Source organism: Ranitomeya imitator, chromosome 2 (genome assembly GCF_032444005.1).
Source record: "Ranitomeya imitator isolate aRanImi1 chromosome 2, aRanImi1.pri, whole genome shotgun sequence".
NCBI classification, from domain to species: Eukaryota; Metazoa; Chordata; class Amphibia; order Anura; family Dendrobatidae; genus Ranitomeya; species Ranitomeya imitator.
Window position 1 is genome coordinate 324,518,424 of NC_091283.1, and position 14,671 is coordinate 324,533,094.

Consider the following 14,671-nt stretch of genomic DNA (forward strand, 5'->3'; position numbering starts at 1 on the left):
GGGCCCGGCGCAGTGCAGGATCCGGCAGTCCAGTGCTTCTTCTTACACATCATTCGCCAACGGTTACATCATCGAAGCCAGGCAGAACTGCGGTGACCTTCGAACCGTGGGAAAATGCCAAAGATGAGTTCACCGCTGGTGAATGATGGTGTGCTGGCAGCATCTCATTCACCAGTGGTTTTCAGCTGGAACGGTCGCATATTGGCGCTGTCTTGGTTGAAAACTAATTATCCCCCAGACATAGATTAAAGCGTGGGACAGAACGACGGACAGGTATGGTACATTGTTGTTTTTTAATTTTATTTTAATTACAGGAGATCGAGTGCTTCACTGGGATTACTGGGATCGAGGGCTTCGAGGGCTGGTATTCTCACGCTGGTAACGGGCCATTTATATAGCCCCCCAACCTTTTTAGGCTGTTTTTACAGCAGCATGCAGGTGCCCAACAAAGACGCACATATTAGATGTAGCGGTGGCAAGTGGGGTTCATATTTGTGGGGTTTGTCACCTTTCTATTGTCTGGTTACATCAAGCCCACAGCTTAGCAATGGATAAGTGTCTATAAGACACCCATCCATTACTAATCCTATAGTTACATGTTAAATAAAGGTACAGTCAGAATAAAGTCTTTTATATGAAATAACACTAAACACAGTTTTACATTTTTATTATTACGCCTAATCCTAGTGAAGCCCTCAATCTCCTGTAATACAAATAAAAAATATATATATATACACCATACCTGTCCGTCGGTATCTCCCACGCCGTAATCCATGTCTGGGGGCTAGTTTGCAACCTGGACGGTGCCAAGATGTGACCGCCCCGGCTGAAAACTACTGGTAAATGAGATGCTGAGAGCGCAGCATCATTGACCAAAGTGACATCATCACTGGCATTTTCCCATGGTCACCAATGGTGAATGATGTTGCGCTATCAGCCGGGACGGTTGCATCTTGGCACCATCAAAGTTGAGAACTACAGTATTTAGCCCCCAGACATGGATTACAGCATCGGACAGAACAATGCACAGGTATGGTATATTATTGTTTTTTTATTTTTACTGCAAGAGATCGAGGGCTTTTCTGGGATTAGGGAATGCAGTAAGTATGGTTTAATTGAGAATAATAAAGGAGTCTGTGTCATTTTTTCAAATACAGGACTTTAGTCTGGCTGTGTATTTATGTACCATACAATTATAGGATTAGTAATGGGTGGGTGTCTTATAGACACCTCTCCATTACTAAGCCATGGGATTGATGTCACCTAACAATACAAAGGTGACATCAACCCCACAAATATTAACCCCACTTGCCACCACTACAGGGCAAGTGGGAAGAGCCAGGCAAAGCGCATGAAAAGGTGCCTCTAACAGAGGCACCTTTTTTAGGCAGCTGCAGGCTGCTGTTTTTAGGCTGGGGGGCCTATATCCTCCTCCACTGTGTGAGTTCTCTGGTGCGTAACAAGAATAAATTTATGGTTAAAATATTTCCCACATTCTGAACAGAAAAAATGCTTCACTCCTATGTGACTTCTCTGGTTCTTAAAGAAATTTGTTTTATGGTAAAAACACTTCCCACATTCTGAACAGGAAAAAGGCTTCTCCCCTGTGTGGGTTCTCTGGTGCGCAACAAAATCTGATTTATGCTTAAGACATTTCCCACAGTCTGAACAGGAAAATGGCTTCTCCTCTGAGTTCTCTGGTGTGTAACAAGAAGACTACGTTTGTGGTTAAAACATTTCCCACATTCTGAACAGGAAAAAGGCTTCTCCCCTGTGTGAGTTCTATGGTGCTGAACCAAATCTGATTTCTCGTTAAAACATTTCCCACATTCTGAACATGAATAAGGCTTCTGCCCTGTGTGGATTCTCTGGTGCTTAACCAAATCTGATTTTCGGTTAAAACAGTTCCCACATTCTGAACGGGAAAAAGGTTTCTCCCTTGTGTGGGTTCTTTGGTTTATGGTATTTCCATATACTGAATGTAAAAATGACTTCTTTTCTTTAGGAGCAGATTGTGTTTTAATGCTTATTTTGTGACTTTCATTTTCCTTTGTAGTCAGTAATAAATCAAAAGACAGGACCTGTTTCAAAGGATCAGATGACAGATCTTTGCGGTGAAGGGATGATGGTATATCTGAAGTCATGGCATTCAATTCAGTTGCATCCTGTGGAATTTCGAGATCATCCGATTTAAAAACTGAAGATGTCAGCTGTCCCTCTGATCTCCGGGTACAGTCATCTGCTAAGAAAAAAACAATTATTTTTGAATAAAATATCCTTGAATTTTATATTTTTGAACATTTTGACTAATTAGCTTGCCATTTTTATTTACAGTTTATGTAAAAAAACTGTAATTATTTACCAAGACAATGACAGTTCACAGTCTAATAGAAAACCTTATTAGATTAATCAGTAGTGTGCGGTGTTCAACTGTGTTTATTCTGTCTCCCAAATATTGAATAAAAAGAAACCAACCAATGTTATGTAGGCGAAAATAATATGAATTCTCATCTCACAAAAAAACAAGTCCCCACTCAGGTGCATCATCTGTCGATGGAAAAACAGAGGTTCCCACACTATTAGTGGCTCAAAGGCTGTTGAAAAGCAAGAGGGTTTCTATAAACCAATCCAGCAAAATCTGCTCTCACTTCTGAGTCTTGCAGTGTGCTCAAACAACATTTAGGATCCCTGTATTTAGCAATGTTATAGTAAGCACAATCTGGGCACTAAGTGTTGGGTAATAAAATGGCAAATGTGTAATTTTTCACTCTCCAAATTCGACTGCATGTTAATTTCTGGAAAGTGGCTGTGGAATCAAAATATTCAGTCCTCCTACACGTGGTCAAAATTTTTGTTACCCCTCGTTTAATGACAGAAAATTCCACAACAATCACCAAAATAACTTGAATATGACAAAAGTAATAATAAATCTATGAAAATGAACAAATGAACGTCAGACATTGCTTTTCAACCATGCGTCCACAGAATTAAAAAAGAATAAAACTCATGAAATAGGCCTGGACAGAAATGATGGTACCCCTGAAAATGTGACAAAAGGGACAGGTTAAATCAAGGTGTGTCCACTAATTAGTGTCACAGGCGTCTACAATCTTTTTTATTTATTATTACTTTTGTTAGAATCAAGTTATTTCTGTGACCATTGTGTGTTTTTCTGTCAATTAAATCACTTTATGGGGATTTCGACTGTTCTGGTTTTCTGTCATTTAGTTATATTAGGGTTAGGGTTGATCGAATAGCTTTTGCATAACTCCTTATCCTAATAGCTATAGCGCTTACCGAATAGTTGCCTCGGGAACCTTGTTACATGGAGCGCTCCCGATAATCATCTGTTCATCGCTGCAGCTGCCTGTGATGTGGCTGTGTGACAGTCACAACTCATACATGCAGAGCCCGTGCCCATTTTTCGGCTATCCATGCTAGTGTTGTGACCATCACACAGCCACGACACATGCAGCAGCGACGCCGAACAGTTCATTATCAGGAGCGCTACAGGTATCCAGGTTACCAAGGCAGCAATTCGGGAAGCACTATAGCTATTCGGATAAGCACTTATCTGAAGCTATTCGATCAACCCTAGTTAGGGCTTCTGCATATGGTGTGTCCAATCTCATCTGGGATCTGTTCCTGCTGTCCAGCTGGAGTAATCTGCTCCCTACTTCAGCCATTTGGAAAGTACCACACCCTACTAAAGCTCAAAGCACATGGCCGGAATCTGCCAGAAACAGCGTTGTTCTCCTCTGGTTCAGTCCTCTGTGCTCACCTTGTGGCTTGTGTATTTGCTTATTGTTGTGAACGTGGCCCGTTTACTGACTACTCGTGTCTTCTGATTCTGTCCTTGTGGTTCTGACCCAGCTACCTGACTATTCTTCTTGCCATCTAATACCACAGAATGGCAGGTAACACCATGGACCAAGCCTAAGGGTCCCAGTGTAAGTCCAGATACATGCAAGGGTGTTAAAGGGCGATGAGCAAGGCAATCCTTGGGATATGGAAAGCAGAGAAGATAGTGCCAATCATGTCCATGGTGGATATCTTTTGAGCTGCCAGGTGACCCAATACATTGTGTCTGCAATCTAGTCTAGCTAGATCTACATTCAAATAGCTACATGGCGCTCCTTCCGTTCTGAACACTGCCATGTGCCCAGACAGTTAAACTGTATGTAGGGTATTGTACAAAGTTGGAAAATAATTTGTAAGATCCGTTTGTTTTCTATTATCCTTTGTGATTAATTCCAAAGTTATCACTACATAATGTGACACATGTCAGATATGAAAAATGGGGCCTGATTAGGAACACAAAACTGGCTGCGGGAAGAGGTTAAATCAGAGTATTTTTGACACGGACTTCTGTAATCAAAAACTGTGACTATAGACAATAACACAACTACTGAAATGATCAATCTTAACAGTCTCCATCAGTAATAAATGAGCAGCTAGTGGTAAAACCTAAAAAAGTCGCAGCCAGCTCACGAACCAGACCATCGAAAGCGGAGCACAGGAGCCCGTCCTGATCCAGACGTCCAGCAGCAGCACTTCCAACAAAGTAGACACTCCAGCTCCAGCAAGATGGATAAAAAGTTGCTAATTTTATTAATCCAAAGTGGCAATTAAAGCAGAAAAATTCCTTACAAAAAGTGGACCAGACAGGTGATTGTAAGAATACGGCTACGCGTTTCGACCTATAGCGGTCTTACTCATGCCCATGCAGCTCCAGGAATGAGCGCGCTATATCTCCCATACAGGCTTAAGACACGCCCCCCATATCACATGACAGGTTCGTAAGGTCCTGGAGCTACAAATGTCTGAACATATTAAAAATAGACTATAACATACACAACATACTAAAACACTAACAATAGTGATACATAATTTCACTTTTCTTGTTCATGCCTGCAGGATAACGAGTATTTAGATTGTAGATCCAAAAGGCCTCTCTAGTGAGCAGGCGTCTCCTTGAATCTCCTCCGCGATGTGACATATACACTTTCTCAATACCCTGCACCCTTAGAGCGGTGATATCCCCATTATGTTGTAAATTAAAATGTCTCGATACCATAGAGATATTTTTATTTGTATTTCTTATATTGGGGTTAATAGCGTCTCTAATGTGTTCAGTTATTCGAGTTTTTAATTTACGTGACGTACACCCTATATATCTCTGTGTATATGTCACATCGCGGAGGAGATTCAAGGAGACGTGTGGTCGCTGGGGAGCTGTCACACAGACAGCTCTCCAGCGACCAACGATGCCGAGGTACCCGGGTAACCAGGGTAAACATCGGGTTACTAAGCGCGGCCCTGCGCTTAGTAACCCGATGTTTACCCTGGTTACAAGTGAACGCATCACTAGATCGCATCGCTAGATCGGTGTCACACACACCGATCTAGCGATGACAGCGGGAGATCCAGCGACGAAAGAAAGTTCTAAACGATCTGCTACGACGTACGATTCTCAGCAGGATCCCTGATCGCTGCTGCGTGTCAGACACAGCGATATCGTAACGATATCGCTGGAACGTCACGAATCGTACCATCGTAGCGATCGAAATGGCAGTGTGTGACGGTACCCTTAAAATTACCTTTTAGTATTAAGACTTTTAAATCTGTCATACTGTGTCCCGGTCCAGAGAAATGTTTTCCCACCGGTGTGTCCATTTCATTCCTGATTGTGTGTCTGTGTAGATTCATCCTAGTTAGTAGTTTTTACATGGTTTCCACAATATAAATACTTCCAGGGCACCTCGTACATTGTATCATGTACACCACATTGGAGGATGTACATGAAAAGGAACCCGTGACCTTTAGTCCTGATTTGTGTTTGGTTCATGGACTATATTTTTTGGTAATATGTGGGTACAAGTTTAGCATTTTATATTGTTACATGGGAATGTGCCAGTCACTGATGGTGATGAGAGGGCACTTCTGACAAGGAGATTCCTTAAGTTAGGGGGCCATTTATAGGAGAGAAGTGGTAGTTCTGGGAATGTATCTTTCAATTTGTGGTCTCTGTGGAATATGGGTTGGAGATCAGCACCAATTTTCCTTAGAACGCTCATGTGGGGGTTGAATGTGACCACAAGAGGTACCCTGTTGTTGTCCTCCCTCAGTGTGTAATCCAGGAGGCTGTTTCTTGGGACCCTTGTAGCCCTGTGGATCTGCTCATCTATTACCAGTGGATGGTATCCTTGTTGTAGGAATGTGTTCCTCAGTGATAGCAGCTGTAGTTCCCTTTCTTTACTGTCTGAACAGATCCGAATATACATCAGAGCTTGACTGTAGATGATGGATTTTTTGGTGTGTCTTGGATGAAAAATGTTCCATCTAAGATATGCCGGACGTCCTGTGGGCTTATGGTAAATTGAGGTTTTTCATGGTGTTGTCCTTGATGTATATGGTCATGTCCAGAAAATGTATTTGGGTCTTTGAAAAGTTGAGGGTGAGCTTGATGGTTGGGTGGTACTTATTGAAGTTTTTGTGTAAGGTGAGTAGATTATCTTTTGAGCCTGTCCAGATTATTAGCAGATCATCAATGTAGCGGAAGTATGCAAGAGGTTTAACAGAGCAAGATGACAAAAATTCTTACTCCAGTTTCGCCAAAAATAAGTTAGGCTAAGTTCACACTGCGTTAGTGCAGTCCGTTCAACACATACCTTAAACGGACTGCGCTAACGCAAGTGCCGATGTTGGCACAGCGCTAGCACAGATGGAGCATCAGCTAGCTCCATCTGTGCTAGCAGTGATAGACCCAGAAACACTGCAGCCCGCGTCTCGGGTCCGTCACTCAATGACGGCACATCGATAGTGAACGCCCATTGTGGGCGTGCGCTAGCGATGTGTCCGCCATAGAAAGTAATGGCGGCGTTAACGGACTACGTTACACCGCGTTATGCCGCGGTGTAACGTAGTCCGTTAAACGGGTCACACTAACGCAGTGTGAACCCAGCCTTAGCATATTGTGCAGACATTTTGCTTCCCATGGCGCTGCCCATACACTGTTGGTATAAATTGCTCCCAAAAGAAAAATAGTTGTGATGGAGCACAAACCTGATCTAGCCACAGTGCCGGTTCTGTGGCTAGATTGTTCTTTTGAAGGAAATATTTCCATGCTGCAATTCCATCCTCATGAGGAACGTTGAAATAGATAGACTCTACATCCATGGTGGCTAGTATCGTTTCTTCTGGAAGTGGGCCCAGCGCTGACAATTTGCAAAGAGTATCCATGATGTCCTGGATATAGCTGGGTGTGCACCTCACCAAGGGCTTCAGAATGTTCTCCACCCAGCCGGAAATATTCTCAGTTAAAGTCCCAATACCAGAGGTGATAGGCCTCCCAGGATTACCTTCTTTATGTATTTTAGGCTGGGTTCACATTGCGTTAATGGCAATGCGCTGACGGCATCTGTTATATAGCGCCACTAACGCTATGTAACGGATGCGTTAGCGCACCCATTGACTGCAATCATGTAGCGCATCGCTAACACGTGTCATAATAACGCATTCTGTGACGGACCCTCGAACGTGGTCTGCAGCGTTTCGGGGCCCGTCACCGCTAGCGCAGATGGAGTATCTGCGCTAGCGCGATCATATCACGCGATCTTTAACAGCACTTGCGTTAACGCATGCGTTGAACGGACTGCACTAACACCATGTGAACCCAGCCTTAGGCAACATGTAGAAGGTACCTGTTTGGGGATTGTCTGGTGTTAGTTACAGTATTGAGGATGAAGTAGAATCAAATCCATTGATGATATGTGTTAGTTCCTCTGTGTATTGTTTGTTCGGATGTCCCTGAAGTGGAGTGCAGTATTTTATATCCAAGAGTTGTCTGTTTGCTTCCTGGATGTAATCTGTCGTGTTCATTATGACTACAGCTCCTCCTTTGTCTGCTGGTGTTAGGGCTAGCAGAACGCACCGAGTAATAGGTAGACAACTACAAGGTGCGTTCGCAGCCCGGGATCCACCGTACAGAGATATTTGCTGCTAAGTAAAGGCGGATGGACTCTGAGCTCACACGTGGGTTAGGCTTTACCCCGTGTGAACTGGTAGCGAACTCTGTTGCCTCACAGAGTCGCGCTGTACACAGAACTAATGCCCTAGCTAGGCTAATTGCCCCCACTGACGCTAGCTGCCTGCCTGAGTGTACAGTCCCAATGCTAACAGCTTAACACCACATAGAACTGAGTGGTATAGTATCCACTGGCATAAGCCAAAACCCATATGATATTAGCGCATGGCTGTGCGGCCATGCGAGCCTTAAATAGCTGCAGCACGTACAGGACCTTTCAAAGAAGGACCAATGGAATTGCTGCAGTACCTGAGCATGTGACCCTAGATCTCCACTGAGAGATCTTGCCCTGGGCATGCTCAGTGTGCAAAGCAGGACTTAGATCCAGAAAAGCCTGCTCGCCGCAGATCAGTGCAGGGTACAATAGCAGAGCCTGGAGAGGCAGCAGTAACCCTATGCACAGCATCAGTCCCAGTGAGACGCTGGGAGTGACATCTCCGCTGAGCAGGCTGCACTGTGGCCGATGCAGAATGGGAGACCGCAGCAGACACGGATCGAGATTCCCCCTGTGCAGCAGAGGAAACTAGACTCCTAACAGCTGGTTTGATAATGACATTGTTATTGGCTTTTAAAAATTGTATGGCTTTTCTTTCCTCCATAGTGATATTTTGCGGCACTTTATGGTGTCTGTCCAAAATGTCAGATATAACTTTTTTACGGAAACAGTCAATGTAGTGATCCGGAGTTTGGTTGTGGCCAGGTTGCGGGGTCCAGCTTGTCCTCTTTTTCTTTTTGCTGTGTCGTTCACATTGTCTTGTGATGTGATATCTGTTATGAAAGAATTTTTTGAGTAGCAATCTGTGGAAGAATTCCTCGATATCGCTACAGAACTGAGCCCTATCAAGCTGTTTTGTAGGACAGAATGTTAGTCCCTTTGATAGAACATGCATTTCTCCTGTGCTTGGCTCATATTGTGGACACGCCTGTGGGAAAACATTTCTCTGGAACTGGACAATGTATGACAGACTTAAAAGTCTTATTACTAAAAGGTCATTTTAAGAATGACACAGAAAGAAAAATATGAGAATTCAAACTAATGAAGATGTTCAGTTCTTTGACACTAGGACTCAATTTAACACCTGGATTTATGAGTCCCTACATGGATACAATTCACACCTGTGCTCTGAAAGCTGCAAACATATTATTTTCTGGTTAGCCAATTAAGGTATCATTCCTAGAATACTTTTGTCATCATTGGGCAGAGAAGTATTCACATCGATTTTTCTGGCTAACACTTTACCACAATACAATTTGTTATTGTACATCCTGTTATTGTACAGAAATTCACACTCACTGCTCAATTGATGAAAATCATACGGAGGAAAAAAGCACCAAACCGAACCAATAGACAAATGTACAAAACTTTATTAAATACCATTAAAATACAGAAACAAACACCACACCACAGTAAAAACAGGCAATAAAACCCAAGGCAAAAACATAGGATGTGATTTTACTCACAATTATTATCACCCCCTTCTTTCCCCACGTATTTTTACCTCCTGTGGTATCCTGACACCTTTCTTCATGTTAAATCGCTCTGTGCGTACCGGCGCTCCGTTGTTTGGCATTGCCGACGCCGTCTTCATTTCGGCTCTGGGCGGGTTGCGTCCACCGCCCCGCTCACGTGTTCACCAGTGGGTGTGGCCTGGTGACGTGTACTCTCTCATCCGATGAGGCCCTTAGTGATTCTTACCTCCGAGCGGTCAACTGCGCATGCGCCGCCTTTTGAGCAAGCGTCACATCCTCTTTCCATACCAATCATGATTAATGCTTCTGACGTATATAAGGGCGCCATTTCTTCATGACGCCAGACCCCCGGAAGAAGGCACTGCGCCGAAACACGCATTGGGGGTGGTAGGCACAACGGCTCTTCAGGTAAACCCCTAGGCATAACCTTTTTATTTTGGCTTGATGGTTCTTGCTTTTTTTACCACTGTGGTTATTGACTTTTTGCACCTCTCCTGTGCCGTTATTCATTTGTATTCTTATACATACTCCATACCTATTAGATCTTCAAGTGGCACATGTCAGCACAATGCACTTTTTGAGCATACCTACATAACTATCATTATGTTTTTGCCTTGGGTTTTATTGCCTGTTTTTACTGTGGTACCTTCCATGCTCTTGGTTGACCACTGTCATTTTCCTGTGATTACCCTTTTGTTATGTTTGTTTCGGTATTTTAATGGTATTTAATAAAGTTTTGAACATTTAGTGGTTACTACTCACCTGGGTAGTCACATGTAGGAATCTCCTCTTTACACCACTCATCACCCCTCAAATATGTCGCTGTAGTATTAATATGGGTCAGATCTTCACTCTAAAACAAAAATTCACAGATAGATGGAAAAGTCAAATCTATGATCAGCTCTAATCCTGCCATCTCCACCGTTCTCATTACACAAGTATAAAACATATAATACTGGTGGATAAAACAAGACTGAGCACAAGACCTTCACAGCCGTCTACACACCATAGGGGAGATCTCATGACACCTTCTCTCCATCTACCTGATGATCCTGAGGAACATTGGGATCTTCTTGTTTACAGTCCTGTGGAAGAAGAGGACGGGGACATCTCTCTGGTGTTGTCCTCTTACTGGATAGATCTAGAGGAAACACATACAAGGACTGAATTCATTCTTTACATACAGATAATTATAGGCCGTGTGTATTTAGTCCTGTCTATTACCTGGTGATGTGAGGGGCTGGGGAACCTCCATCATGACGTTCTTGTACAGATCTTTGTGTCCCTCTAAATACTCCCACTCCTCCAAGGAGAAATAGACAGCGACATCCTGACACCTTATAGGAACCTGACACATACAATGATACCGTCATCCCCCGATCCCTTCATAGCGTTACTGTATAATGTCCCAGCAGAGTCACCTCTCCAGTCAGCAGCTCAATCATCTTGTAGATGAGTTCTAGGATCTTCTGGTCATTGATGTCCTCATGTATCAGGGGGTGAGGTGGAGGCCCCGTGATTGGGCTCAGGGGTCTTCCCCATCCCTCAGACACAGGGTCCTGACAGCGCTCACTAGAGGTCTTCACTACTGTGTAATCCTGGTTATGGAGAGACACATTAATAAATCTCACTACAGACATTTCCAGAGTCCTCACCTCTCCAGTTCTGTCCATCTGTTATTCCCATAGATAAGAATGATGTAATGTGACATCATCAGAATCTCTCACCTCTCCAGTAAGCCGGAAGAGGATCTCTAGGGTGAGGTGTAATATCCTCTCTGCCATCTTGCCTCTATCCGTATCCATCCTTGATGGGTAAATCAGGAAAATTCTCTTATATAGAAGATCTTCACTGAGAGGATCCGATATTGTAGAGATCTGAATGAGAAGATGAGCCGATGTAACATCATAAGAATCCTGTGTAATAATACAATTACTGGAGATAATAAGGGAAACATATGAGATTTATTATTTTACAGTATTCAGTTCTCTTCTTTACATCTACTAATAAAACCTATATATTTAGGCCACAGACAACAAGCAGTTTCCTCCTCGGAGTCGGCAGCTGAATACGTTTCTCATAGACTCATCTTCCATAACGCTAATTCTCGTCTCATTTACCGACACTGGAATCAGCATTAACAATACTGCAGGAGATATTCATTACACGTGACAGGAGAAATAACTACTTCATGATGAGGACGACATCTTCATCTTCTACTACGGCTCTAGAAACATATGTGGCCAAAGTCCGTCACTGACTCCATCACCGCCGGCCTCTATATGAAGGTTTCCTGTCTTCCCCGCACTGGAATCTTCTATCACGTTAGATCTCAGCTCTGATTCACACACAGAAGTTTGAGGCTTTTATAAGAGACTAGATGGTGGCCCGATTCTAACGCATCGGGTATTCTGGAATATGTTTGTAGTTTATTTATGAAGTTTTCAGAATAATGCAATTGATACACAGGATTCAGCCGGCCGGGGACGACCAATTAGCGAAGTGTGGTTCAAATTCCGCGCCAATTCGCGGGCGTACTGCGCCTGTCGCTGATTGGTCACGCCCGGCCGCGAACAATCAGTGAAGCCAGGGCCGGCTCCAGGTTTTTGAGGGCCCCAGGCGAAAGAATCTCAGTTGCCCCCCCCTCTTTAACACATACCACGATTCATGATGCACAGATACAGCAGAGAAATATAGCACAGCCAAGTAGCGTATAACACAGCCACGTAGTATATAACACAGCCACGTAGTATATTTCCCAGCCACATAGTATATAGCACAGCCCAGGTAGTATATTGCCCAGCCACGTAGTATATAGCACAGCCTACGTAGTAAATAGCACAGACACGTAGTATATTGCCCAGCCACGTAGTATATTGCCCAGCCACGTAGTATATTGCCCAGCCACGTAGTATATTGCCCAGCCACGTAGTATATTGCCAAGCCACGTAGTATATTGCCAAGCCACGTAGTATATTGCCCAGCCACGTAGTATATTGCCCAGCCACGTAGTATATAACACACCCCAAGCAGTATATAACACAGGCCACGTAATATAGAGCACAGCGATGTAGTATATTGCCCAGCCAGATAATATATATCACAGCCACGTAGTATATAGAACAGCACACATAGTATATAGCACAGAGATGTAGTATATAACACAGCCCACGTAGTATATAGCACAGAGATGTAGTATATAACACAGCCCACGTAGTATATAGCAATGTGGGCACCATATCCCTGTTAAAAAAATTATTAAAATAAAAAATACTTATATACTCACCTTCCGTGGGCCCCAAGGTCCAGCCCAGGCGTTTACCGATGCTCCTCGCGACGCTCCGGTCCCAAGAGTGCATTGCGGTCTCGCGAGATGATAAACGTAGCGGTCTCGCGAGACCGCAATGCATGGACTGGAGTGTCGCAAGGAGCGGGAAAGGCGCCGGAAGGTGAGAATATAATGATTTTTTATTTTTTTTTATTACTTTTAACATTATATCTTTTTACTATTGATGCTGCATAGGCAACATCAATAGTAAAAAGTTGGTCACACAGGGTTAATAGCAGCGTTAACGGACTGCATTACACCGCAGCATAACGCAGCCATTAACCCTGTGTGAGCGCTGACTGGAGGGAAGTATGGAGCGGGCACTGATGGCAGGGGAGTAGGGAGCAGCCATTTCGAGACCGGACTTTGCCTGTTGCTGATTGGTCGTGGCCGTTTGGCGGTGACCAATCAGCGACTTGGGATTTCCATGACAGACAGACGGAAGTGACCCTCAGACAATTATATAGATTTTTTTTTTTACAAGAACCAAGACAGGAGATATTAGATACCAAAGCCTCCATGTAGTTTATTTTTCTTAGGATATGATGGTTTTTCTTTGGTACTTTCCCCCCATTAGAAGGGACACCTGAGGATATTGGGGTCTTTACCTGCTACAGTCCTGGTGGGATTTACTCGGTAAGGTGGAAGTTGGACAAATATCACCATCAATTACCATCAGACTGAAGGAACATCGCTCCTCTATTCGGATCTATGGATCTAGGATGAAATCCACTGCGGCCCCTGCAAGAAAAGAAGGAGAAAGAGCAGAAGTTGGGTGACACCACGAGGCCTGAGATTTCTATGGCTGCTCTGTGCACACAGGACCTGTGATGAGGTCACAGGAAGGGAGGAGTCAGGGGTCACATGATCAGGGGCCTCAGTGTATGTAGGACTCTGCTGTGCTGGTTGTCATGGTGCTGGATGAGGGGAAGTTTATGTGTGGAGTCAGGAGGGGTTTACAGTGTGGATGTAGCAGACCGTGTGTGTACGAGGTGTACGGAGCAGAGCCGTGTGTGTACGAGGTGTACGGAGCGGAGCCGTGTGTGTACGGGGTGTACGGAGCGGAGCCGTGTGTGTACGAGGTGTATGGAGCAGAGCCGTGTGTGTACGAGGTGTACGGAGCAGAGCCGTGTGTGTACGAGGTGTACGGAGCGGAGCCGTGTGTGTACGGGGTGTACGGAGCGGAGCCGTGTGTGTACGAGGTGTATGGAGCAGAGCCGTGTGTGTACGAGGTGTATGGAGCAGAGCCGTGTGTGTACGAGGTGTACGGAGCAGAGCCGTGCGTTTGTGCGCAGTGGCTACGGCATTAGGCCGGCGTCACACTAGCGAGTTTTACGGACGTATGAGCGCATAAAATACGTCCGTAAAACACGCATTACACACGGCCCAATTATTCTCTATGCCCCTGCTCCTATCTGCCGTATTTTACTGATCCGTATTATACGGCTTTCTACGGCCGTAGAAAATCGCAGCATGCTGCGTTTGTCACCGTATTGCGCAAAAAAACGCCAATGAAAGTCTATGGAAGCCAGAAAAATACGGATTACACACGGACCAGCAGTGTGACTTGCGAGAAATACGCAGCGGTGTTAGAGAGAAAAGCCGGCAATTCAGTGCGGTGTACAGTAAAATCACACTGACAGCTTACAATAGAATAGGTAGAATAAATGTGTACACATAGAATAGGTATATTTATATATATATATATATATATATGTCAGTGAGACACATATATGTATATATATTAATATTTCATACAGCGCGAGATAGCTTTAAAGCCGGTAATT

At 44.1% G+C, this 14,671-nt stretch overlaps 1 protein-coding gene and 1 long non-coding RNA gene across 2 annotated transcripts in view; one reads left to right on the forward strand and one right to left on the reverse strand.

Moving 5' to 3' along the window:
* Positions 1-2,176, forward strand: part of LOC138663521 (uncharacterized) — a 67,781-nt gene extending 65,605 nt beyond the window's left edge. Inside the window, exon 3 of the long non-coding RNA XR_011318205.1 lies at positions 2,057-2,176. This is a non-coding gene — a long non-coding RNA (uncharacterized lncRNA). The remainder of the gene's footprint in view (positions 1-2,056) is intronic.
* LOC138663520 (zinc finger protein 721-like) overlaps positions 1-10,873 on the reverse strand; it is a 90,112-nt gene extending 79,239 nt beyond the window's left edge. The window contains exons 1-4 of the mRNA XM_069749759.1: positions 10,781-10,873; positions 10,600-10,697; positions 10,319-10,409; positions 2,082-2,242 (exon numbers count right to left, since the gene is read on the reverse strand). Coding sequence (XP_069605860.1) covers positions 2,082-2,242; positions 10,319-10,409; positions 10,600-10,697; positions 10,781-10,814 — 384 coding nt within the window. The 5' untranslated portion in view covers positions 10,815-10,873. The remainder of the gene's footprint in view (positions 1-2,081; positions 2,243-10,318; positions 10,410-10,599; positions 10,698-10,780) is intronic.
* Between the last annotated feature and the right edge of the window lie 3,798 nt (positions 10,874-14,671).